Source organism: Carassius auratus, chromosome 24 (assembly GCF_003368295.1).
Source record: "Carassius auratus strain Wakin chromosome 24, ASM336829v1, whole genome shotgun sequence".
Lineage (NCBI taxonomy): Eukaryota > Metazoa > Chordata > Actinopteri > Cypriniformes > Cyprinidae > Carassius > Carassius auratus.
The window spans coordinates 1,199,685-1,225,777 of record NC_039266.1 but is presented as its reverse complement, the minus strand read 5'-3'; the positions used below and the strand labels follow the sequence as shown (position 1 = coordinate 1,225,777).

The window sequence follows — 26,093 nt, the reverse complement described above, 5'->3', positions numbered from 1 at the left end:
ATACTGTGTGTGGCTTGTGAATGATTGAAAATTGTAAGAGGAATAATATTTTTCTTCTGCAAAAGTGCATTTATTGAGCAATCCAATGAATAAAATGATAAAAACATCTAACAGGCAGAATAAGTAATAATATAATATACTGATGTATATTATACTTGTAAGTACTGAATACATGTGCAGCAACTGTAACCATATCTCCATTGTAAATCAAGAAACAGCCTTTTTTACATTTATAACAGTAAAAGGCAACCGTTTGTCTCACTTTGTCTTTGTATCTGCATTTTGAACATAACTGAGAACATCTGTCAAGATTAATGTTATGTACATTGCTGTTATTATGTCAGTTCTGATCATTAGCTGGATGTTATGTTGTGCATTGCACCTAAAGTGTTTTATTTAGGGACAGTAAGAACTTTTATTTTTGTCATTTTGTGAAACTACATCTGGCTGCATGCCATGTTAAATTAAGACAGCAGAACTGGAAGTTGCGTTCCAAAAAAACCTGACAGAAGTCTGCTGTTAGAATTATACTAAAAATTCTGTATGTAAGGGTTAAATAAATGTCCGTTATATACAACTAAAATATGATTAAGAAATGATTCACCCAAAAATAAAAAGTCTGTCAATCATTTACTCACTCCTCCATGTCGTTACAAACCTTTATGACTGAATTTATTTTCCTGAACAGAAGAATGTATAATACAATGGAAATCCAATAATAAATGTACTGTAAATGGTGAGTGTGAATAAATGATGAAAGAAATTACATTTTTTGGTGAATCCTTCTGCATGTTTGGTCTTCCCTGACAGTAAAGTGTAGCATGTAGCAATTGTCCAGGTTTATTGACAATCTCAGTTTGAATTTCAAGTGAAATAAATAAATAAATAATAAAAGAAATGCATTTTATTTATAAAGCAATTTTCTTAAACCCAAAATCGCCAACTAAACTATAAACCAAAACAAGATGACAGAAAAAAAGAAAAATTAAATAAAGTACATTATAAAAATTCAATTAATTATAACAACTTTGTTGAGATAACTTAAATATTTAACTTTAAATATTTACTATAAAATTGTTAAAGTTAACTAAATTTATCATTTTAAATCAAGCTTGAACGACTTGGAAAAAAAACGATTACATTTTCTAATGTTAAATGTTAAGTTCTTAGAACTAATTGCAGCAGTAATTTTTTCGGTGTAAGATTTACTTTTCACTCAAAAATTATTAGTAAATTTCATAAAGTATTACAAAGAAACAGCAAGTAACACTTTGAATTATAACGTGAAATTCTGAAGTCAAATAAGACTGAAATAGTATGTTTATTTGCAACTTTAAAAGATAATTTTCACATTGTACGGGTTATTTGTCCTGTCCAATTTATTATTAAATAAATAAAAAATGTATTATTAAAAATAAGTTGATATTTGACCATGCTGTGTTACGGGTGCAAGGTTGACTAGAATTCATAAATCTGTCAGCATGTAAAGTGTGTCCCACATTTCACCTTTTCTTTTCTCTTCTTTTTATTTTATTTTTTGTCAGAGATTAAGAACACAAAGGCTTAAGCATCTGTTTTATGGAGGATATATTACTTCACCATCTCCTCCCAGAAAGTTGCATGTCATCGATCTTTTCCAGAGTTTAAAGTGGCTTTTAAATAAGTTATTGACTTTGGGCTTTCTGTTTAAGGTTGGTGACAAGAGAAAAATGCCACAGGTTTTTGCAATCCAATTCCCTCTTTAAAGTCGAAATAATCAAAACAGATGACGCCTCCGCTGAATAGACATCCCCACCACAACATTCTCTGGGCTTCAGGCGTTAGAACACCACAGCCGAACATAACAGCCCATGAATTATGTATTGAAACGAAGTATATTTACTATAACGGGCTGGAATTACAGTGAGCTCTAACGTTTCGCTAAGGACAAGGTGGTTTTCAATAATTTATCTGATAGCAGGGAGTCGAGATTAAGTAGCTGGAAGGCTGTGGAGGTGTCTGATGTGGACACGCTTTTACGTATTATCTGACGGCCAACAAACATTGGCCTCCGCCATCCAGAGGCTTTATTCGTTGAATGGAGCTTGTCCCAGACTCGTTCAGACTGCATTAGTGATCTAAGTGTCACAGGAAGAAGAAAAGGCATCGGTCTCAGGGCCTGCTATGTGTAATGTCAGCGTTTCCATTTGTTTCCACAGGTTTCGTCTGATTATATTATACAGTATATCCATGTAATACTTGTACTGAGTCAAAGCAGTATGAAGATTCTGCCGTTGTGAGTCTTGTAAAAGAATATAAAAAATAGATCCCATGTGAAATGTTTAATCATAGAGGAAGTATAAAAAAAAATGTAGAGGTACAGCACCTGCTGATATTTGATATAATAGTCCAACAGACCATGGACTTCTGTCATGGGTTTATTCCATCCATTAGTTAACTTAACAGCCTGGAATTAATGTTGTGAAGCATCTTCTTGATACCATGACAAGCGAAACAACTGTGGCTTATTATCTTTCAGACAGTTTAAACAAAAAGCAAAGTATTTGTCTTGTGGTTGTAAAATATAGAAAGGTTATCAGTAGACTGCTTATATTTTGATGATAACTGTATGATACTAATCTGTAATGTTATTTTTGTGTTAAGTGAAATTTAGTTTGGAACAAGAATACATATCACCAATTTTTCTCTTGCTCCCTGGTCAAAATTCCAGTTTGTAATTAAAAAAATATATATAGCAGTGAAATTTCCCAGCATCACAGCACGTGATGCATTTATTTAAAATTAGTCAAACATTGATATAATTTTTAAACGAATGAAAACATTGGCACGTTGCCTTCCATTATTTTTTATTTTATTTTATTTTTTACATTTATTTTAATTTAGGTAAGCATTGCTTAATTTAATTATTCAATGAAACAAACTGCAATAATTAACAAAGAAAAAAAATGAGTTTTATAAGATGAGTTTTAAAAAAAATATATTTATTTAGTTATTTATTTAATTTTTGTTAATATTCTTATTGACAGCATAATAGACTCTGACAGTGGGGAAAAGGATATTTCTGTATCACTTGCTCACTCTCATTTCATTCCAAACCTATGTGGATTGTGTGTGTGTGTGTGTGTGTGTGTGTGTGTGTGTGTGTGTGTGTGTGTGTGTGTGTGTGTGTGTGTGTGTGTGTGTGTGTGTGTGTGTGCGTGTGTGCGTGTGTGTGTGTGTGTAGTTCACCCATGTCAGTTACAAAGTCTAAAATTAACTCTTATTAACTTATATTTTGAATGGATATTTTACATTTTATTTATTCATTGACTGATTAATTCATTTATTCATAACGTAATTTCTGGTTTTGTTTTTAGTATACTACCGTATTCACCCATGCTTACAGTACAGACCAAAAGTTTGGACACACCTTCTCCTTTCAAAGAGTTTTCTTTATTTTCATGACTATAAAAATTGTAGTCACACTGAAGGCATCACAACTATGAATTAACACATGTGGAATTATATATGGAATTATATACACAACAAAAAAGTGTGAAACAACTGAAAATATGTCATATTCTAGGTTCTTCAAAGTAGCCACCTCTTGCTTTGACTACTGCTTTGCACACTCTTGGCATTCTCTTGATGAGCTTCAAGAGGTAGTCACCTGAAATGGTCTTCCAACAGTCTTGAAGGAGTTCCCCGAGAGATGCTTAGCACTTGTTGGCCCTTTTGCCTTCTGTCTGTGGTCCAGCTCACCCCTAAACCATCTCGATTGGGTTCAGGTCCGGTGACTGTGGAGGCCAGGTCATCTGGCGCAGCACCCCATCACTCTCCTTCTTGGTCAAATAGCCCTTGATGCCTTCAGTGTGACACTACAATTTTCATAGTCATGAAAATAAAGAAAACTCTTTGAATGAGAAGGTGTGTCCAAACTTTTGGTTTGTACTGTACGTAATTGCATTTTCAGTTTTTATGAAATAAATACAGTTGCACAAAATTGCATTTTCTTTTATTTATGGATGCATTATTTTTTTCTATTAAACACAAAAATATTTTTAAGTAATGTTAGAAACCAAATAGTTTTATATTGACTTGTTTGGTTACCAACATTATTTAAGTATTTCCTTGAAGTATTTTTCACAGAATTAAAACAAAAAAGACATGAGAGTTAGTAAATAGTTAGATTTTTCCACATTTTTAGTCTGGACTATCGCTTTAATGCATATAGAGCCAATATTTGGCTTAATTATTTAGTTCTGATTTAGTATTGTAATTTATGGTTTTAATGGTTTAATTTTGAGGAGAGACTTGCAGACTGACAAACTGGAAAAAGAGGAGCATTCTTATGAGCACCTTACCACAGTGAAGCTGGTGTTCAGAGGACTGTACGTTGGGGATGTGTGATTGATTCTGTGTGATACAGCATGCAGTGCTGCCCGGCTCTTTGATGTTCAGGTTTTAGCAACACTGCTTTACATGTATGGAGGTGTTATCCCCAGTTAAACTTATCCAGCCGCTGTGTTTTGAGCAGGTGAATGATATCTTGGGCAGGCTTGACTGAGGATGGGGGAAGTCAGATGTGTAAGAGCTGTGTATGTGTCTTACACTAGGTGAGGAGATATATTTAGTGTCACTGCTGTGATGCTGTAGCTGCAGCCCTTTTAGACAAGCTGCTTCAAATGAAAGAATGATTCCCAGGAGGCAGAAAACAACATGCACAAAAAACGTACATACAGTATGCATACAAAAAAAAGGGAACACGCACCACATTAGGATATTAGCACGAGTGACAGTGATATATCGGCCTGGACGAGTGTTAGTCAATTAATAATCAATGCTGGCCAGTTATACTGACCCTCTGGCCAGTGAAGAGGTAGTTCACCTTTGTCAATTACAAAGTCTAAAATAAATTTGATTTGATTTTGATTTATTTTATTTTATTGGTTTAATTTTATTTATGCACAATTTTTTTTTTGGTTTGCTTATTTATTTATTTAATGGATGTCTTGATTTTATTTTATTTTTTTACATATATTTTATGTATCCATGCATGAACAATAACATTTTCAGTTTATATATTTTTATCTATGTAGGAAAGAATAATTGCATTTTCTTTCTTTCTTTCTTTAAGCTTTCCTATTTGTTTTATTTATGCATATTCATAACTGCCGTTCTTGTTTTGATTTATAATTTTTTGTAACCATGCATAATTACTTTTTTGTTTTATTTTATATATGCATTTAATTTAATTTATTAGGTTGATCTATTTATTTATTTATGCAAAATTACATTTAATGTTTTAACATTTATTTATATTTAAATTAATTAGTTTACTTTAGTCATGCATTCATAAATGCATTTCTTGTTTTATTTTGCTATTATTTTATGTATCTATGCATGCACAGTAGGGCTGGGCGATATATCTATTTAAATCGCCATCACCTGCTTTCAAATGGAGCGGGATTTAATAGACAGAGCCGTAGATCATACAGGCTACGCAATTTCATGTTCATTATCGAAGGCGATTCATCTGGGATAATGAACGCGATATTGTGTAGCTTGCCAGTGATCTACTGTTCTGTCTATTAAATGTTGCTCCAATTATAAGCAGGTGATGGCGATTTATCGGTAATCAAGGAACCAGATTTACTGACTAGATGAGCATGATCATATCGTTACATATATCGCCCAGCCCTAATGCACAGTTATATTTTCAGTTTTTATTTATTTTTATGTATGCATGAATAATTTCATTTTCTCTCTCTCACTTTCTTTATTTCTTCACAATTGCATTTACAGCTTTTATTTTTTTATTTTTGCATGTATTCATAAATGCATTTCTTGTTTTAATCTATTTTATGCATGGCATGCTCAATGTGCAATACTTATATGGCATTATGAGAAATGAAGATCAGAACTGTTGTGACAGCATTAAAGTGATAGTTCAGAAAGTGGACTCTAATGATTGTTCTGTTGCTTTTGATCATCTTTAATAGCATTTGAGACTTCACCTTACAATGCCATGAAGTCTGATGATGATATGGTCAAGGGTTCAGGGCAGAGGAAAGCTTTAGGTTGACCAAAGCTGCATTGCATTCCCCACATCTGATCAAGGGTTTTCAGATCAATGGGAACATAAATGAGAGCAGCAGGCTATTATGGACTCGAATAATGCACCAATTTTCTTATCTCTCCAGACCAGCTTGATGGATCTGTCTGATACAGGAGCCATAGATTATTGTGTAGCGCGATTAGAGCAGACAACATCCTCCTCCTGAGAAACCTGAGATGCTTTAACCCGTGCTGTTTTTAAAGGGACAGTGTTTGGTGAGGGGAGGGGGAAAAAAAACAATCATTATTTTCACAGTATGTTTCAGGAACCGCTAATCTCTGATTGAGATTGATAGTGCAAACACGGGCCTGCTGAAAGCTACATGAGGGTGATAGCGTCTTGACAAACTATGAATTGTTTATAGAATCTGGTTTGCTGTCAGGTTGGCCCAGAAGCGCTCTCTAAACACGCAGTCAGGCCGCTGCTGGTTATCTGTGTAATCTGACAGGAATGGACATTTTGGTCATTATGTTTGCTGAAGTTTTTGACAGATAAATCAAATCTATCTTGCCAGTGTTTAAATATGGTTGTAGAGGTCTTTTTCTGTTGTATACTATATAATGTGATTTTTTTTAAAGTTGTAAATAAAGCAAATATTATCAAAATGCAAACACGTTTTTTTTGTATGTGTGTGTAATCAAACCAAAATCAAATCAACAAAGACATTAATGCAATGATTACACAAAGAATTGCTATATACCACAACCACTGACATTTTTGTGTGTAGTTGTCATAAAATGTTATAAAGTTTGGATGAAAAAGTCTTGTATTGTTCATGATTGATTGTCCTCATGCCCGACCCTAGTTTGTTTGCTGACACCCCCACACAAACATTAAAACACTCTCGCACATGCCTCTGCTTGGGTTTTCACTTGTCGTTTTAATCCCCATCTTTCGTGCAGTCTTTCGCTTGCTCGTGCTTTCATTCTCTCTGTATTTCACTCCTCCCCTTCTAATAAATTATGTATGCCACTTCTGCCAGGCTGAGGGCTGCATCGCTGCCTTGCTGAAATTGCTCTCTCTCTCTCTCTCTCTCTCTCTCTCTCTCTCTCTCTCTCTCGCTCTGGCGCTCTGCACACAGGACCGAGTCTGCTCTCTCAGAGCTCACTGCAGCTCAGCTCGAACCCAGAGGGCTCCCTCCAGTACTCTGCCAGCTACCACAGCAACCAGACCCTGGCCCTGAGCGACTGCTTGTCTGCACCACAGTCTCAGCAGCCTCAGCCCCCTCCGCGCTCCAGCGGTCAGCCCGGAGGAGCCGTGCACAGCTACAACCAGGTGAGCGCAGCTTCTTTCCTCTCCTAATACATCAATCTTTCAGTTTTGTATTTTCGCCGAGACGACTCGTGATCTGAGACGTTGTGGTGCTTTTGTATAGTTTTTTTTGGGACTGGCACAAAACAATTTCCCGGGCTCCAGCTGGGATCATGTGTCAAGCTGCTGCCTAAAAAAGTGATTTCGAAGACCTGATGAAAGCAATTAACTGCAAAACCGAAGCATTTGTTAGGAGACGCCAGCGGTACTGCATTGCATCGAGCGGCAAGCGTGTCTGGACAAACTTTGTCATTATCTTGGGAGTTAAATTGTTCCCTGTTGATGAGACTGTAAATGAGACCGCAAACCCTGCAGGGTTTTTCTCCAAACTTTCATTTCTTTTAAAAGACTCTTGCGCACCTGCTATGAACTACGAACATTGCAGTAAAAAATTAACGATTTCTGTTCAGACCACAAATATTTAATTTCCTCGATGTTTGCTAATTAACTTACTGTTTAAAGCTTGCAAATGGTGAAGAAGAAGAGCTTGAGCGGTCGGTCACGATAAAGCTGACATTGGCACATCCTCTTTCTCTCACTCGCTCACTCGCTCACCCTCCCCTTTGCTCTCTTCTCTCTCTCATCTTTTGACACATTTAATGAACACATAGGCCCTCTGTCTTTTAATGAAAGACGCTCAGCGTCCTCGGCCTTCCGGAATTGTTTCTGAGAGAGCTGGGGGTCCTCGCTGCAAAGATTCTTTGAAAACATTCTCATTTTAAATTAATGGAGCTTCTCTGGCTTACAAGTGTGCTTTCTTTATGGTGAAAGCAGAAACTGCATTGTGTTTCTTTCTCTACTGTGTTTGTGTGGACTGTCGGCTTGATTCTGTGGAGGGTAATCTGAAGAGCGCTTGACTGCTCTAGGATGGGTTTATATAACACAACGCATCAGTTAGGTGCTTTTATGTAGATATTTTTAACACCGTAAACCTCTTGTTCCCTAAATAATTCATCTACATCAGGAACCAGTAGCAGTCTCTTTAAGTAGGTGTTCCTCTGCTCTGTGCCGGGATGTGGTTCCCCCTCTGAGCTAGAGAGAGAGACTGAGAGATTGAGAGATAAAGCATTTGGCAGAGGAATGATGGTATAATTGCATTACACCTTGGTATAACATGATATCGAGCTATTAAACGCCTTTTTTAAGTCTTCACAATCCTATCTTGAGAGTTTTTTTCTTCTTCTTCTTCAGAGGATTCTTCCATCTCTTCCATCTCATTCATTAAAGTCTTATCAGGAGGAGCTGCAAATAAAGATTAAAGTTACAACCAAAAAGCTTTTTGCAGACTGAGAACATATTCTCTAGTTCTGTATATAAACCATCTCCAAGCAGGGCTTCAGGATAGATAGAATCAATATGTTGCTTTAAAGACTCTGTCCCTGTGAAGCTTTGGGAATGTGACTAATTGTGTGCTGCCACGAGAAAAAGTGTGCATTCTTAATGGGCACATCTGTATGTGAGGATCCTTATTCATTTATTTAACTATCTATCTATTGATTTTATTTAATTTTTATTGCGTTTTACAATGTAAAAAGTCAGTAAGCAGTATTGGTAGTTTGTTTATTATTTTAGTTATTTTTTAAATTGATGTATAGGTGTTATTGCCTTTATTAGTTGTGCAAAAATGTTGACATCCAGAGTCTTACCTGCCAAAATCATAATCAGAAGATTTTTAGAGTAAATTCAGTGCTGAAACTTGCAGCACTTTGTTCTTTCATCTCAATGACAAAAGTGGCCCAATTTGACTGAATTCAGCCAATAGCCAGCTCAACAACTCTATCCACAGAGAACCGCTCTTGATAGGGGATTGCTCATAGGTGTTGGAATGCACCACTGAAGAGTTTTTTTTTTAATGCACCGTATATGCAAACAGTGCCGGGTTTAGCTTTAAATGTCATTTTCCCCTGTCTTCAAGACCTATTTATATTTATTCAACTTTCCAGACTATTTAAATATTATTACCTGATATCAGCGCGAGGATGGAGGAGAAAACACAGCTACACCCACCCACCCCCCCCACCCCCCCACACTCTGGAAATTGCACTGACTGCCAGTTTAAAAATGACATAATTTATTCTGAATAAGAATAATCAGGTTTCATGCTTTCTTTAAATGAGAAACAGTGGAACCAATGTTTCATTGTAATCACCCACAATCGTCATGGTGATTATGAGGAATCTAAAGGAAGAAATGTTGATTCACACGCCAAAGCATCTTTCTAAATGTCTGGCACTGCGCCAGCGTTAATTTGCCTGGGTTTATCTGCGCACGCCTGCCCTTCTGAATTACAGGCAATGCAACATTCATTGACATAAGAGGTGATGATCCCGTGAGGAAATGCGACATATGGCCATGCATGTATATGCAATAACTTCCGTTTACAGGCTTTTTTTAATGTGTTCAGGATACATGCTTCATCTGTTACTTTCAAGGGAATTATTATCATTTCCCATACATTACCATTTGATTATCAAGTAAACCACCTTGAAGGGAAAGTTTTTCAAGCAAAATTGAAAATTAATTTACTCACCCTTGTGTAATGCCAAACCTTTGACTGTCTTTTTTGAACAAAAAATAATTTGAATTGTATAATAAATAATTTGGCATTTTTGTCGGGAATAGGATAACCATGGATAACCATACTTGGCTGTATGTCACTTTCATATTATGAAAGTTTACTTATTTTTTAATGTCTCCTAAGCTCACCCAGGCTAATTTAACTCATCATAATACAGTGAAAACTGTAATATTCTGAAATATTATTACATTTCAAAAAACAGTTTTCTATATTAATAAATCAAAAATGTAACTGTTGAATATAAAAATGCATTCCTGGGATGTCAAAGCTGAATTTTCTTCAGCCATTAATCCAGTCTTCAGTGTCACATGATCATTCAGAAATCATCCAGATATGCTGTTTTGCTGCTCAAGAAACATTTCTGATTGTTCTCAATGTTGAAAACAATTGTGCTGCTAATATTTTTGTGTTAACCATGATAACAAAAAAATTCTGGATTCTTTAATAAATAGAAAAATAAAGAAGACCAGCAAAAAAAATGTTTTAATATAATTGCTACCCCAACCTTTCATTTTAAATTATTAGATTTTTTTTGTTTATTTGTTTGTTTTACATAATTTTCCTTTATTAGGATCTGTTATGATTAGATATAACAGTAATCTGACTTTCCCCACAGGTGACATCTAACCGTGCAGCCCAGCTCGCGGCGGGCGACTCTTGTCAGAGCCATGGCAGTGCCCTGCTGTCCGATTCCAAGCACTCCACTGCAGTGTCCGGCCCGGGCCTGTATTACTCCAGCTCTACTCTACCTGCCCAGCGTGTCAGCTCGCCCCTGAACTCAATGCAGTCCACGGCGGCCAGCGGATCCCCAGCTAAACTGCAGCGTCTGGGCTCAGCCTCCGATACACCTGGCTACGCCACCACCCAGCGCCTGCCTTCCACGTCCTCCTCAGCCTCCCCCAAGCCATCCCCAGGCAGACTTGCGAAATCCTATAGCAGTAGCTCACCAATCAATGCGGTGGGCATTGGAGGATCGCCCGGTACTCACGCTTCAGGCTCCCCTCACCGGTTGGCGTCTCCGCCCAATAACGTGTCGCCCATCTATCAGCAGCTGCAGACCGCAGGAGTGTCGACTTACGCTACGCTTTCACCCACCAAAAGGCTGGTGCACACGTCTGAGCAGTACAAGATATCCCACGATCTCTACGCCACCGCCACTCTACAGAGACCAGGCAATCTTGCTGGTGAGTAACAACTCTTGACCTGCCTTTGGCTCGCCAACTGGGATTTAACAAACATTGTGTGGGTGTTTCTGTGGGGACGTTTCTGAAGCGTGAAATACTTTCAGACGCCCAAGAAAACAGTAGAAGTCCATTACTTGCTGTAATCTGGGAATGTGTTTTCTTTGAAACTCTCAACTATAGTCTTATTTCAAACGGCAGCAGGAAACAATATAAGAGAACTTGCAGAGAACTTGTGGTAGTTGGTGACTAGATGGCAGACTGTTTGAAACATCTATAATTGATTTTGATCAGCTGTGAAGTGAAGGAGCATTGGCACTGACAGCGATTTGAAGCGACCGGAAGCCATTAGTTTTCAGTTAGAGCCGAATTGAGGCAGCATGCAACAAAATTGAGTTTAAAAGTGTGGTGATTCAATTCAGCAGCTACCAATGAGAACATGATCCTGTGTATGATACGTTTGGATACTGCAGTTGAGTAGGAATAGCAAGCAACAGAATAGCGACTTGTTGATGGTTAGCCATTCAATCACTGTGATTGAGAACCAAACTGAAATAAGTTGTTGAAGTACTCTAATTACTAAAACTGAAATAGAAATAAATTACACCTAAATCTAGATTTAGAAATAAATAACAATGAAAAACATTTAAGAAAATATTAAATAGCTCAAAATATTTACTAATACTATAATAGTATATAACTAATACTAAAATACTAACACTGGTACTGGTAGGTGGTGACAAATAGTTGTCCTTCTGAAAGAGTCAGTGAATCATTCATTCAGCGGTTCAGGAATTACTGAAGGGAATGTTCTAATGAGTAAATCAGTGAGTCACTCATATTCATTCAACTTATCTGTTCAACAACATTGATACATTCTGGAAAGACAGATTAATGTCTTTATGACTGATTATTAATTCATAAATCTGATTGCTCAACAAATGTGGAAAGAATCAAGTGAATGTCTATTCAAAAACAATAGTTCATTAACAATATTTATAATCAGAGAAGTGCAACTGTTGACTGAGGTTTGACTCTGTTTGGATTTTAATTGGCAGAGCAAAAATACACAAAGTAACAAAATATATACAGTATAGGATTCTTAGCTCGATTGCTTCTAACATTGAGAGAAAACTTACAAACAAACATCAAAGTCCGAACATCAGTGACTTCTCTGTTATCAGAATTAGATAAATACCCATGGGACCTGGCCTGGGTAAATAAACACAACTCTTTGAGCAGACAGACAAATCTGATACTTGTATGAGTTTTCACATACAAAGCACCTAGGGATCCAACCACATTTGTTTCCTATGCATGCTTTCTTTGCTGATCCCTACATTCAGCCCCTTAAGTCTAGAGACCTCAGCTCTTGCTTTGAAGGAACATAGCACTTTGATATGAAGACTCGTTCTCGCTCCACAGTTAGACATCAAAGAGGAGCTGGAACAATTCATTTATTCAGTCATATACCATACGTGGCTGAGATTGTAATTAGTGGTGCTTTTTGCATTTAACATGCAACTTTTTCTGTAAATCTTGTAGAACATTATCTCAGTCAATCTTAGGACAAAGATGATGGGCTTTGATAAGAACCCCGCTAATGCTTTTAAAGCGAAATGCCTTTAAAGTGCTTAATGTTTTTAGTTTAATTGCTTCATTAAAAAAAAGGCACCAATTATAAACTTAATATAAGAAATATTTATTTTCTATTTTATTATATTTCACAATTTGTTACTCCAGGCTTCAGTGTCACATGATTCTTGAGAAGTCATTTTAATTTGTTGATTTAGTGCTCAACATATTTCTCATGTTTGTTTGATGAATAAAAATGTCAAAAGACCAACGTTTGAAATTGTATTTAATTACTTAATAAATGTTTTACTTTAATTTATCAGCATTCATGTAATACAATTACTATGTATACACCAAACTGCATCTTAGGTGGCATCCAATAATGCACTGAAAATATTGGAGTACATTTTACAAGAAAACACTACTTCAGTCTTTGTTCTTGCTGTCATTTCTGAGTAATAAGTGTTTGGAATAAATAATAAAAAAAGTTATTTTATTCTAAAAATCAAGTGATGCACATTTTAAACAACCAGTGTTTCGAAATGTTTTCTGCATTACAGCCAGAAAACGCAGTTCCATTCAGAGCGAGAAGCTTATCTAAATCATCCGCTTAACAGGCTGATTGTGGAACAGTGTAAGGTATTGTTGATAACAGCCCTATATTACCTGCCACATTGTCAGCCCTTCATCAAACCCACCGAGGGAAACAGTGGCACAATGGGAAACAGGGGGCCAGTGCCAAACTATCGCTCAGCCCATGCTGAGCCATCACTGGCTCTCCTGCTTGTCTCTTTGATTAAAGTCCGGCGTCCCGTGGCCGTACACCTCCACCAGTAATCGTACTGTGGCAACAGCCCAGTCCACCCAGCAGTGAACTGACCGGAAGCTGATTAGATTTGAAGGCAATTACGTAGTATAGACGGGAGACTTTGTTTGCAAGGCTTCCCTGATTTCTGGAGGGCATTTAATGCGTTGGTGAGCCTGTCTTTCATGATGTAGTATTTGGAGGGTTAGTCGGTGAGGGGCTGATGATGTGTGTCATTACAGCCGGAGGCCGTGCCAGAGACAGTAGCAGAGTTGGACTCTTACTAAGACAGAGAAATTAACTTTAATGCTTGTCTTACTTCTGCAAAAGCAAAACTATGTTCAAGTGTAGGGTAAGTCAGGGTAAACAGAACACAAACATGGTGTTTTGAGGAAAAGCATTATTTTCTGGGCTAATTTAAGTGGTTAAAATAACTTTTGAATAAGCTTATCACTTCATAAATGCATCATCATGAAAGCACTATAAAAATACAGGCCTATTTAGAGAAAATCTATTTGTAGAGCTAGAAAATTGTTGCCTCTTTTAAAGTAAAGACTACGTATTTTGCTGTTATTTTTTATTCAAGACTCTTTACATGAGACTGTATTTTGCTATTATTTGTTAGTTTACTCCTGTTTTATCTGTTTTATTCCAGATGACAGGTTGCTTTCAAGCTTAAGAAGATCAAGTTTATGATAGAAGATAAGTTTATTATAGTAGATTTTTGTGACAAAAGTTTTTTTTTTTTTGGCTATAAATATATCACTCACTTTCAAATGTAATTGCAATTTTTGGGTAAACTATTCTATTAATATAATTTGTATCATTATTGTTATTATTATTATAGTTTGTTTCATATATTTACTTGTTTGTTCGGTACAAGGCTTTCAGTTCGACAGCTCAATAGCTAGAGATATTGTAAAAATAAAAAAAATATTAAGCGGACTTGGCATTTCCAATTAATGTAGGCCTGTTACATTCTTATTGTTATTAGGCCTATTATTATTATGATGATTAATTTTCTTTTTTTATTCATTTAAAATGACAATTAATTCACCCCACAGTATTACAGCATAACTAACACACTGTGAGGATAACAAAAAATTAGGCTATACTCCTCAATTACCATGTTGAAAAAAAAAAAAGGTCTTTTAAAACAGGTCTATTATACAATGAATTATAGGCATATACTTAAAATATTAACACTGCAGTCATCAATTAAAGTTTTTGACTTTCATAAACAACCTGTTTAACATGAAATACGTTTCTTCTCATTTTTATTTATTATTTTTTCCACAATGTAGCCTACAAGGCACTAGAAATATTAAGGGAATAAATGGCTAAATTATCAGCATATGTTGAAGTAGATTCGTCTCTCTTTGTCTCTGAGAGAATATGCGGTGTCAAATGCTGAAAGCTCTGTTACTCCATCATTTTGTTTTTACTTTCTGTATAGTGTATTGACGTTTACCGGAATAACTCTTGCGCAAAGTTTGCACGTTGCTTATGTGATTTCCATTGGCTCACCTTTATGGTTTTAAACTGAAATATTTCCAACATTGCGAAGTAAGCAACCCACCAACACCCCCCCCCCCCCCCTGCATTGAAAACATACCGACGCTTGACACCACTATGTCGTACCGAACCGTGAATTTATGAACCATTACATCTCTAATATATATATATATATATATATATATATATATATATATACACACACAACATTATAATTGACCATTGTCAGTCAGTGTATAATAGCAACCTGACGCATTAACACAATGTAACTGATGTGCGGTCATCTCTAGGTGTATTGAACATCCAATCTTAGATTTCAGATTTTAGAGCTGGAACTATCCGTATTTATAAATGAGATAAATTGACAGGATTCGTCTTAGCATTAAATTAGGTATTACATTAGATCCAAAACTCCATCAATCATCCTCACGCTTTAATGACAGCAAAAAGACAACACGATGCACATCCAATGTTCAGATGCCTGAAGTGCTATTAACACTTCGCCTGTGATTAGACGCTGAAGAGGTGCTTCAGAGCGCTTGTCTAAGTTGTTCCAAATGTGTACCAGATGTACAAACCTATTTATTCAGCCAGCTGTATCAAAGGCTCGTGGATTTCTCTTTTAGATGTAATGTTTCATCATTAGGTGGGTAGGGAGTGTGAGGGCAGATCGAACGGATGTTGCACGCGTCTCCTCAAAAGATATGGGAAGGCTTTTGCTAGTTTGTTCAGGTGTCTGCGCGGGAGCGCAGTCCAAATCCTCCACCTGGACAAAGGGTTTAGCCACCAAATTGCCTTTGAAAAGTTGTGATTCTCCTGCAGTGAGATGTGCTGCTTTGCTGCTATCACAGGCACTTGTAATCACTTGGACCTGTTGGAAACATCTGAGACGAGGTGTCTCTGTCTGTTGCCCTCTAAGTTTCTCTCTGTTCTTACACGTCTCTTCTTGTTCTCCTGCTTGTCTGTCAGTCTTTCTATCTGCCCGGTCAGCCATCTGTCCGTCTCTCAGGCTGCCCATGTCTCACAGCAAAGAGACCAGCATATGTTGTGCTTCGGATGCTGCTGTTCCCACTAGGATTTTTCACTAGCTTAACCAGCGAGACTTCTGTTTTCCATCAGCTCCTCCAGAGCGAATGGCACACATACTGTATGCTGGTCTATCAGGCAGACCAGCAACAAACCAGCATAAACCATCCTGGACCAGCATAGAAATTGGCTGGGAGTCTTTTCAGTAGGGTGGCTATTCATTCTTCTATCTACAGTACCTCAAGAGTTTTCACAGATTTCTAATGTCAAGGGCCTCTGAATGTGAAGACATACTGCCACAAAAAGTATCAAGTATAAAATATGAATATAAAGGCAGCCTTTTTCCCCACATGAAAAAGGCTAATTTATACTTTCACAAAAAAAATATTGTGTGTGCATATATATATATTAGGGCCTCAATCGATTAAGATTTTTAATCAGATTAATCACACTTCATGAAATTAAGCATAGACCATTTATCTTGTTTCAAATGTTTAGTTTGACATCATTTGCTATATCCAGTAAAGTAAACCAAACCAGATTAAGGGGTGATTCTCAAAAAAAAAAAATAATAATTTTCTGCAGGCTTTTTTCCAGATACATTTTTATGTCTTTCCAAAAAAGGACAATTGCAAACTCCAAAAGGACACCAAAGGAGCCCATATAAGTACATATGAAAAAAAAATCTTATTTTATAGAATTTTATAGTATGTGTACAGTGCAACAGCAAAGAAACTTCTTACAGTTTAGAGAAGTCAAGTTGCGATACCGAAGAAAGAAAAAAACAACCGCCTGCTGACTGCATATATCTACTACTGTAGAGAGATCCATTCATCATTGTGAATGTGTGTGGAAACAACGTGAATGTACATAAATGTCTGTGCCTGTGCATAAATACAATGTGAGATCCGTACATCAAGAGCACTCATACACACATTAATATAATGGACTCACGCGTGCTTACTGTACAACTCCTGTACGCCACCATAATCGTCTTTACCTTGATTGCATCCATCAAACCTCTTGATACCTCTTCATCTATCAAAACTTTACTAGCAAGACTGGTTATCCAGTCTAGTAACCGTAGTCTGCGTCTCATCTGGCCATACAGCGACGGGATGTTGACAATCCGTTCAGTCTGTACTTTACACAGCACGTATGAGGGCTCGCGCTCTTCAGAGATAATCACAGAATATGACAGAGCTCTGCAATCTCTGATGTAATCAGCCTGGTTTCCTTTATATCAGCGCTGTTCTGAACTGATCTCAAGAAGAAAAGCTAAATTGGGTTAAAGGGATAGAACAGAAATAGTGCTTCAGTAATTATGCGTTAACTGTGTTAAAATATTTAAACGTGTTAAATTATTTTAACGCATTAAGGATTGTAAAATTGATCTTATGCATTAACGATGACAACCCTAATATATATATAATATATATATATATATATATATATATATATAATTCTTAAGTATCAAATACAAAGACATTTTGTTTCATAAATTGAATACTTGCCCTTTAATTTGTTGCAGTAATACAACAAAACAAATTATTAAAATATATTTTCTGGAAAATATAAATTACTTTTCTTTTTTTGTGGGAGAAAAAAATCTCTCTTTCCTACTTTTTTCCCAAGCCCCCAAGCAGCCCCCTTGGGGTCCCCAGACCCCGGTTTAAAAATCTCTGGCTTTCCCATCAAATGTTGGTGTTATCTACAAATGTTCATGTCTTTTTCTTTGAATCTCATGTCATTCATCTTTCCTACCTGGTCAGAAGAAAATATAGCTTCTCAGAAGATAAAGCAGAGAGAGATAGGGAGAGGTTTCAAGGATTGTGGATGTATCCCGATGGATCTCCTCCAGCACTAAGGAAATCAGGTTAGGGAAGAGGGGCGTTTGTCTGCCGGACACTGATAAGGTGATTACACACAATGCCCTGTATATCTGCAGCGTCTTATTTTTGGTACATTGCACAATTATGTCCTGTGAAGCAACAGAGCACCAGAGCAGATCAGACATTGCAATAGTTTGAAGATTAACATGCATGTGTGTGTTCTGTTCCAGCGGCCTTAAGGAAGCATCTCTGTTCCGCTGATTGTTTGCGTTGCTGTTTAGAGTAGTACATCGCTGTCATTCCGTGAAAACCAATAAGACGAGCTGCAAAGATATAAAGAAACCTCCAGTTCTAAAGAGTGTGTGTGTGTGTGTGTGTGTGTGTGTGTGTGTTGGTGGGTGTATGGCATCCCTGTAGGCCGCCGTAAAGCTGGGATATAAAGTGTGTGGATCAATGCGAGTATGTGAGTGAATTTTGAGTTAGCATTTGCCTTCCTCTCGTGTCTAAGGTTCATAAACATCATCTTAATGCTCTCCTTGATGCTCTCTGGAGATCCCAGCATGCACTCATGATCAAGAAGGGAAGGATTACAAGGGCTGTGCCAATAAAGTCATATGTCAATATATTATGAGGCTTTTTTGGCATCATTGTATTGCAATAATACCTATATACCAATACTATACTTGTATCAAGGTTTTAAAATGTTTCATAAAACAGTTTAATATTATTATTATTAACACTACACACACACACACACACACACAAACATATAAATACATGACTATGTAGTATTTGTCATTGTCATACTCTCCTTGTTGTTTTCCGGAAATACACTTTAGATCAGGAATGAAATATTGACAAATGTACTTTCTGATGCCTTGGACATGTTTTGATTTGGCAAGTCTAGTGTGATAGCCAACAGCTTAAGTGCATTATAGGATCAGCATAATGATGTGCTTACACTGCCGTATAGCTGTTCTGATTCATAAGGGACTTGGTTTCCAAGACTTTTTCTTCCAAGTTAAAATAATCATCACTAACACTCTAACTAACACTCTTTCAGGATCTCGAGGTTCGTACAGCAGTCAACACACTCACCCTGGCCCCGAGCTGAGGCCCCTGCAGTCCCCTGAGCACCACATCGATCCCATATATGAAGACAGAGTCTACCAGAAAGTCCCTATGAGAAGCTTGAGCCAGAGCCAGGGAGAAGCGCTCCCTCCGGGGCACACTGGAACCTACCGGAATAACACGGGTAAAGTTTAGCCACACTCTCTCTGTGTGCGTGAGCGCTGAAGTATGTTAATCCCCAAGTTACCAACCTCCAGGATTTCTGCTAGAGAGCCAAATCCTTAGAGAGCATTTATCCAAATCGGACACGGTTCTTGCTCACAGCCGAGTAGTGACCTCATTAGAATTAATCGGAGTTTAGAGGGTTTTACGTGTCTTACCAAATCACAATAAAACACCTCAGCAGTCTTTTCAATTAGCATATTGTTCATCTAATCTTGGTTTTAGATCAGGTATAGTGTGTTAATCTCATTAGTCTTGCTAGTTTTGTTGCTGCTATTTTTAGTTCCTTACGTCTCAATGAGAACGTGTAGTAGTGTGAATTCAGTTCAGGAGCGTGAGATTGATGGCTTTATTACAGAGACTGTGCCAATACAGTCATAATGATATATCATGATGTTTTTTTTTTATATAGTTCATCAATACTTTAGATCCATGGACTGATATTCATTCATTCATTCATGTTTTTGTAAATATTTGTAGTTTTATATTAATTCATCATCCACCCCCACAAATCCACCCCCCCCCGGCGAATGCATGCAGCTTTTTAGTTTCACTTTCGAGGTTTGCAATCCACGTTCTCGGTTTATACTATGGAGGGGCAGTACTTACCACACATTTTCCAAGAATGTATGTTTGTCAAAGGCACTGAGGATCTGCGAATCTCTCGCCATCATCTTTAGACATCTCTCCTGTGTCTACACTGGACGCGATAATTGTCACGCTGCATCAGCTAAAGACAGAATAGAAAGCAGCAGCAGTTTATTTTTGTGTCACATCCAGTGTAGACAACAACACTGATTATAATTCTATTGTACTAGTTGTTCTATAGTTTTATTGACTGATCTATATATGAATCTGTCTTATAGATCAGTGGTTCTATAGTATTTTGTCGCGCCACTCACATCTGATGTAGACCAGGTGGAAGGATTCGTTAGTTGTTTTCCCTTATAATTTACGCTTAAGGCTTGAAAAATCAGAATCAGAAACTGAATACATGTGTGAGTGTGGAAAGATGCAGCGTGACAGGGTGTCATGGCAGCCCTGGAGCAAAAATGCAGTACAACTCTCACCTGGCTTAGATGTGCAGATAAATTCTATATGGTCTGTTTTAATTGGGGTCTGCGGTGGTAATTTCCTGCGCTTGCTGCAGTCTTGCAGTGACCTTTGAGAAGTGGAGCTTATAATGTGCCTCAGGGACTTTATTCCTTTTCTAAATTGTTGCCTCTGCCTAATGGTATGGCAGCATCAGCAGACTGTTGAAAATTATCCAGTCTCTTCTGGCTTTCTCGGCTCTGAGCTCTCACATATCACAGTCCTTTTATTTTCTCACCCTCAAGATGTTACTGTGCTTTAAAAGGAAAATTAAGAGCATTGGCTTGCTTAGATAAACAAAACAGAACAGGGGCAGTTCTGTCTCTTATTTCCTTTGAATAGAGATAAAAATACAATTAAACAGGTAAATGAAGCAATTAAATCCGTGTCATTGCAGTGGTTTTCTGTCTGTAGCTAAAGGTCGACCGAAGCTAAAGTGCCCGTCTGCTACATGACTCCAACTAAAGACTTTTACACTCTTAAGGAACTGAATTTAAGACATTATATAATCCTGCCTGAGCACTTCAATTAAAAATTCAGATTCATAATGTATAAGTTTCCAGCGTTGTGCTCATTACTGCTGTATTATTTTCATTACAGTCTGTGTTACTAATTAAGCTCTAATCTTCAGCTGGAGACCTCGGTTGTACTGTTAAATTTGGTTCACCATGCAACCATATTTGAAAAAGGCTCAGATATGGCTATATACTAGTTAAGATGTCTTGACACTATATAAAACTTCAGAACAAGCTTGATTTCTGCCAGAGCTGTTTGTAAGCTTAGCAACCTCTAAACTGCACATTCACTTTCTGTTACATTTAGCAAATTCTTTGTTTTATCTGCTTTGAGGCTGAATTTGTTGACATTATAGATATTCCATGAAGTTCCAAATTTAGCGTCTAGGAAATACAAGAGTGACCTTGTTTAATTTGATTGGTTGATTGATTTCATTGAGAACATCAAATGTCACTTAATTTTTTATGGCAGTGGTTGATTTATCTTAAAAAATGTTTAAAGTTTATAAAAAACTAAAATTGAGAGCACATCTTAAGGTTTGTTTAAACCGGGATGAATATCGCGCACGATTATCGCTTGCGTTTAACACCTCGTGACTAAACAAAGGGCACCAATGTAAAAGCAGCATTTTAAAAAATGCCTTGGGCTCGTTTTTTTTGGTTTGATGTGCCACGTTAAAACTGTCTGACCAATGAGATTGGTGCTTTTGGTCACATGCTAGAGCTGCTAAAGTTAAACAAAACTTGGTAGCACTGAAACCCAAATCGGTCTTGCCGAGCACACTTTATAGTTAACGACGAAGAGGAAGCAAGTAGACCAAGAAGATGCATCGAGGCAAGATGAATGTAGAGCTGCTGGTCTCATTGGTGTCTGAACACAAAGGGCTTTATGACAAACACGACAGCGACTACAAAAATCTCTATAAGAGGGAGTTGCTATGGAGAGGAATTGCTGATCAAATAGGATTTGATGTGTATTTCTGTTTTTAATTAAGCGCCATCTAATGTCAGGGAGTGAATTGGCACGTTCACTCGGCTCATCGGCGGCAAAAATCACTTGGGTATGAACACAAAATATGCATCGAAAAATGTTGACGATAAGTGCACATGATAATCATCCCAGTGTGTATGAGTTATCTTCAAAATTCAATTCAAGTGACTTCTATACAGTAAGTTAAAGGAAGAAGGGAAAAAGAGGGTATGGAAGCACCTTGTAGGAGCTGTAGAAATACAGTGCAATGCGAAAGTTTAGGAACCCCTTGCAGAATCTGTGAAAATGTGAATAATTTGAACAAAATAAGAGTGATGATACAAAATGCATGTTATTATTTTTTTTAGTACTGTACTGAGTAAGATATTTTAAATAGAAGATGTTCACTAAAGTCCACAAGACAAAAAAATGCTAAAATTATTAAAATAACCCCATTCAAAACTTTCGCATGTCACTGTATTTATGAATATAAAAAAACTGTTGGCTGCTTTCTGTCTCCTCTTTTCCCCTATTGCTGCAGTTGACAAAAGATCAAATCAAGTCAGTCAAAATTGGCGCAGTGCAGTCGTACCCCGATAAATAAACAGCCATTTTCCAGCCAGCAGATTTCAGCTGTGGCTTGAGGTGAAACTCTATGATAGCATTCATTGACATTGAGATGCCTGACAAAGTCTCACAATGCCTAACAGAGTCTCGAGAACAAAGTAGGGGTTTTATGTGATCATGGTCAGCTCCCCAATATAGCACCAGAAAGTGAGTTTTAGGAGCATAGTTTTATGAAAAGTCACTCATTGCTCACTCTAAGTGCATTGACCTCACTGTTCTCTTCCTCCCAGATGTGTTGCTTCCCCTCTCTAAGTGGCTCATTAGACCGGCAGAAGTAGTACAGGGCTAATGACAACATTAGAAGCCGTCACAGATACGCTACTAACATGTAGCAGCTGTGTTCTTCTTATTACAACTTTGTCACTCAATGTAGATGAGAGATAAAGAGAAAAATGTAAGGTCTTTTTGTAGGGATATTGTTTGGAAGACTGTCCTGCCTGTGATCCCCAGGTGGAAATGACTGGAGCAATCAGGGCAGTTCAGGGCCAATACCATCACGAGCAGATTAGACAGACAGAGAGCCCAACCGCTGGGCAGTTTTCTCCTATGAAATGTTTTTTGGTCTTACAGTTTTGGGGGGAAGAAAGAGGCACTGCAGCTGTTCTGTCTCTTGGTGCAGTGCCTCGCATGAAGTCCTCTGTGCATACAAGCAAAGCACTGGCTTATTTCATCAAAATGCCATAAAAGCCCATTTGAGGTTTCAAATTTTATATTTATGAAAGAAAAGGAGAGAAAACACTGAAATGTTTTCGGAGAGGAGCAGCATGGTGAAAGGCTTTTATGGGTGAATCTACCTGACAGGAACACATATGGGTCATTTCACAAAATAATTAAATATTATATGTGTATATATATATATATATATATATATATATATATATATATATATATATATATATATTCTACAATACGTTGATTTAAGTAATTTCACCAATGTTGTATTTGTTTGATAAAAAAATACTATAAATGCAGTAATATTGTGAAAAAGTATTTCAATTTGAAATATCTGTTCTATGTAATAGCTTTTAAAATGTAATTTATTCCTGTGATTGCAAAGCTGTATTTTTTGCATCCGTTACTGTAGTCTTTAGTGTCATGTTCAGAAATCATTATAACATGCTTGTTTGATGCTCAAAATTTCAAATATGATCAATATTTAAAATAGTTGTGCTGCATAATATGTAATTACTTAATAATTTTGTTTTGTTTGTGTTTTAATTATTGTTGTAGTTTTTGTTTCAAGAAACGTATATACTATGCCGATGTTTATCTATCTATCTATCTATCTATCTATTAGGGGTGTAACGATACGCGTATTCGTATTGAACCGTTCGGTACGACGCTTTCGGTTCGGTACGCGGTACGCATTATGTATACCGAACGGTTCGTTGGAGTAATTAATTATATTTGGAAAAAAAAAAAAAAAAAAGAGAGAGATAGAAATATAATGATATGCGTTCAACAAGGTAGCCCAATAACCCAAACAACGTAACAGGCAACGCACCTGACACTCCCGATGAAGAAAAAAACACCATCTTATATGTTTATGTTAGGCTACTCAGCAGGCGCTCGCTCACTCAGTACACGCTGAAGGCTCGTTGCAAAATAGCCAATGCTTTAACAGACTAGAAATGAGAAGATCCTCCAATAACCAACAGGTCTGGTGTTTGGGTGCACTTTGGATTCCCTTTAAGCTATAATGGTGATGGCAAGAGAGTGGTGGATAAAAAAAACAACGGTATGTCGCATCTGCAACATGACAGGGTACACCAGCGGGAAAAAAAAAAAAAAAAAAAAAAACGCCAGCGAGAATATCTGGGATATATGCGTCAGTACTATCTGGGAAAAGACGAAAAAAAGGAGAAACATGCACGCAGCAAACTATCCCTGCAGCATTTAGACACTATAGCTTACAGGGACTCCAACCCAAACACCAGACCTGTTGGTTATTTTAGGATCTTATATTTCTGGTCTGTTAAATGCATTAGACATTTTGCAACGAGCCTTCAGCGCGTGCTGAGTGAGCGAGCGCCTTAGGGGCCGTTCACATATCGCTCCTAAAAACGCGTGGAAAACGCTAAGCGCGTCTTTCTCCTGAGGCGTCTGTCTTTGCTAAGCAACAATGACGTGCTCTCTCCATGAGACGCGGAAATTTCAGCGAAGGATAAATGGATTTGCAGCTCTAAAAATCGCTTGCAGTAGCTCTGCTACTAAATTTATTTCAAAATTGCAATCCATATACAACTATGATCAGCTGATCCTTCATCTTGGCTGAGCTCTCAACGTTGTTACGGGAAAGGATGAAGCTGATTGGTTAGTTCTTGTCACATGACCCGCGGTGCGCTTGCGGCATTCTGAAAAGTTGAGATGTTTTTTACATTTTGCTGTATCTAAAACGTATCGAACCGAACCGAACCGAACCGTGACATCAGTGTATCGTATCGAACCGAACCGTGAATTTTGTGAACCGTTACACCCCTACTATCTATCTATCTATCTATCTATCTATCTATCTATCTATCTATCTATCTATCTATCTATCTATCTATCTATCTATCTGTCTATCTGTCTGTCTGTCTGTATGTCTATTTATCTCTGTGTCCATCCGTCTGTCTACCTATCTATTATAATTTTCAAGTATTTATACATGTAGCTATTGTGCTGCCTATTATGATGGTATTTATTTATTTGTTTGTTTATTTTAAAAGCGTGTATTGCTCATCATTGAGAGTAATGAGAACTAGACATGAATTTTCAATAAAATGGCCAGAATACAGAACAATAATGAGAATTTTGAGGTAAAATATTCAAAATTGAAATACAGAAAAATTCCTTTAAAAAAAAAAAAATAAATAAATAAAAAAAAACATTAAACAAAGGCTTCACTGTCAAAACATTTTGTCTTTGAGAGATATGATTCGGGCAGTGAATTGCTGGATTTTCCCAAATCGTTATCTCTACAGAAGCTCAACTTTATGACAGTATCACATTTTATTAGTTTGGCCCATTATGGATTCCCCGTAATGCTGATTCCTTTCAAGTACGTTATTCATTACAAGTTTGCCTATCCGGGAATCAAATCTGAACTTGCACGAAGCTCCAGATAATGTGAATGTGATTATGCTCCTCATGGCCTTTCATTCTGCTGCTGCACCATTGCAGGATCTCTCGTTCATTTCCAGCTCTGAAATTCAAACTTCATCATGAAGCTAATTAGGCTTTGTGTAAGAGCGACTGGAAGAGCAGCGGCTAAGAATGTGCTGAAAAGACTCATTTTGGAACCAAGCAATGAATTAACCCGAGCTTGAGGGAAGTGCTGTATCAGATGCTTCCCCTCTCACATCCCTCCGTAACGGACCATGAGACGAGCTACCAAACAGTGTGCGTTTGGCTGAATTTTATCATACAAGATGACTAATACGACAAAGTGGGGCTATTTTTGCATTAAACTATTAAGCCTGTTCCTGCATCGTTGTCATATGTAGAAAAATGGGCCATAATACCCCAGATGAGAGCTGCTGGATGTTCTCTGGAAAAAAAGTGGAAGGAACCTTGATTTTACATCACTTGTTACGCAAACCTCGGTTCGAGAGTCTAAAGCAGTACTTGAAGTACTTGTACAGTACTTGAAGCTGAAGTGGAAAAGTAAGGAAGAGTATTTCAGCCTTTGTGAAGT

At 37.2% G+C, this 26,093-nt stretch overlaps 1 protein-coding gene across 3 annotated transcripts in view; it reads left to right on the top strand.

The window, feature by feature from the left end:
• Nucleotides 1–26,093, top strand: part of ctnnd2a (catenin (cadherin-associated protein), delta 2a) — a 273,177-nt gene that overhangs the window by 125,837 nt on the left and 121,247 nt on the right. For all 3 annotated transcript variants that reach the window (XM_026200540.1, XM_026200542.1, XM_026200543.1), the window contains 3 exons: nt 7,179–7,372; nt 10,603–11,170; nt 18,984–19,175. In XM_026200540.1, coding sequence (XP_026056325.1) covers nt 7,179–7,372; nt 10,603–11,170; nt 18,984–19,175 — 954 coding nt within the window. The remainder of the gene's footprint in view (nt 1–7,178; nt 7,373–10,602; nt 11,171–18,983; nt 19,176–26,093) is intronic.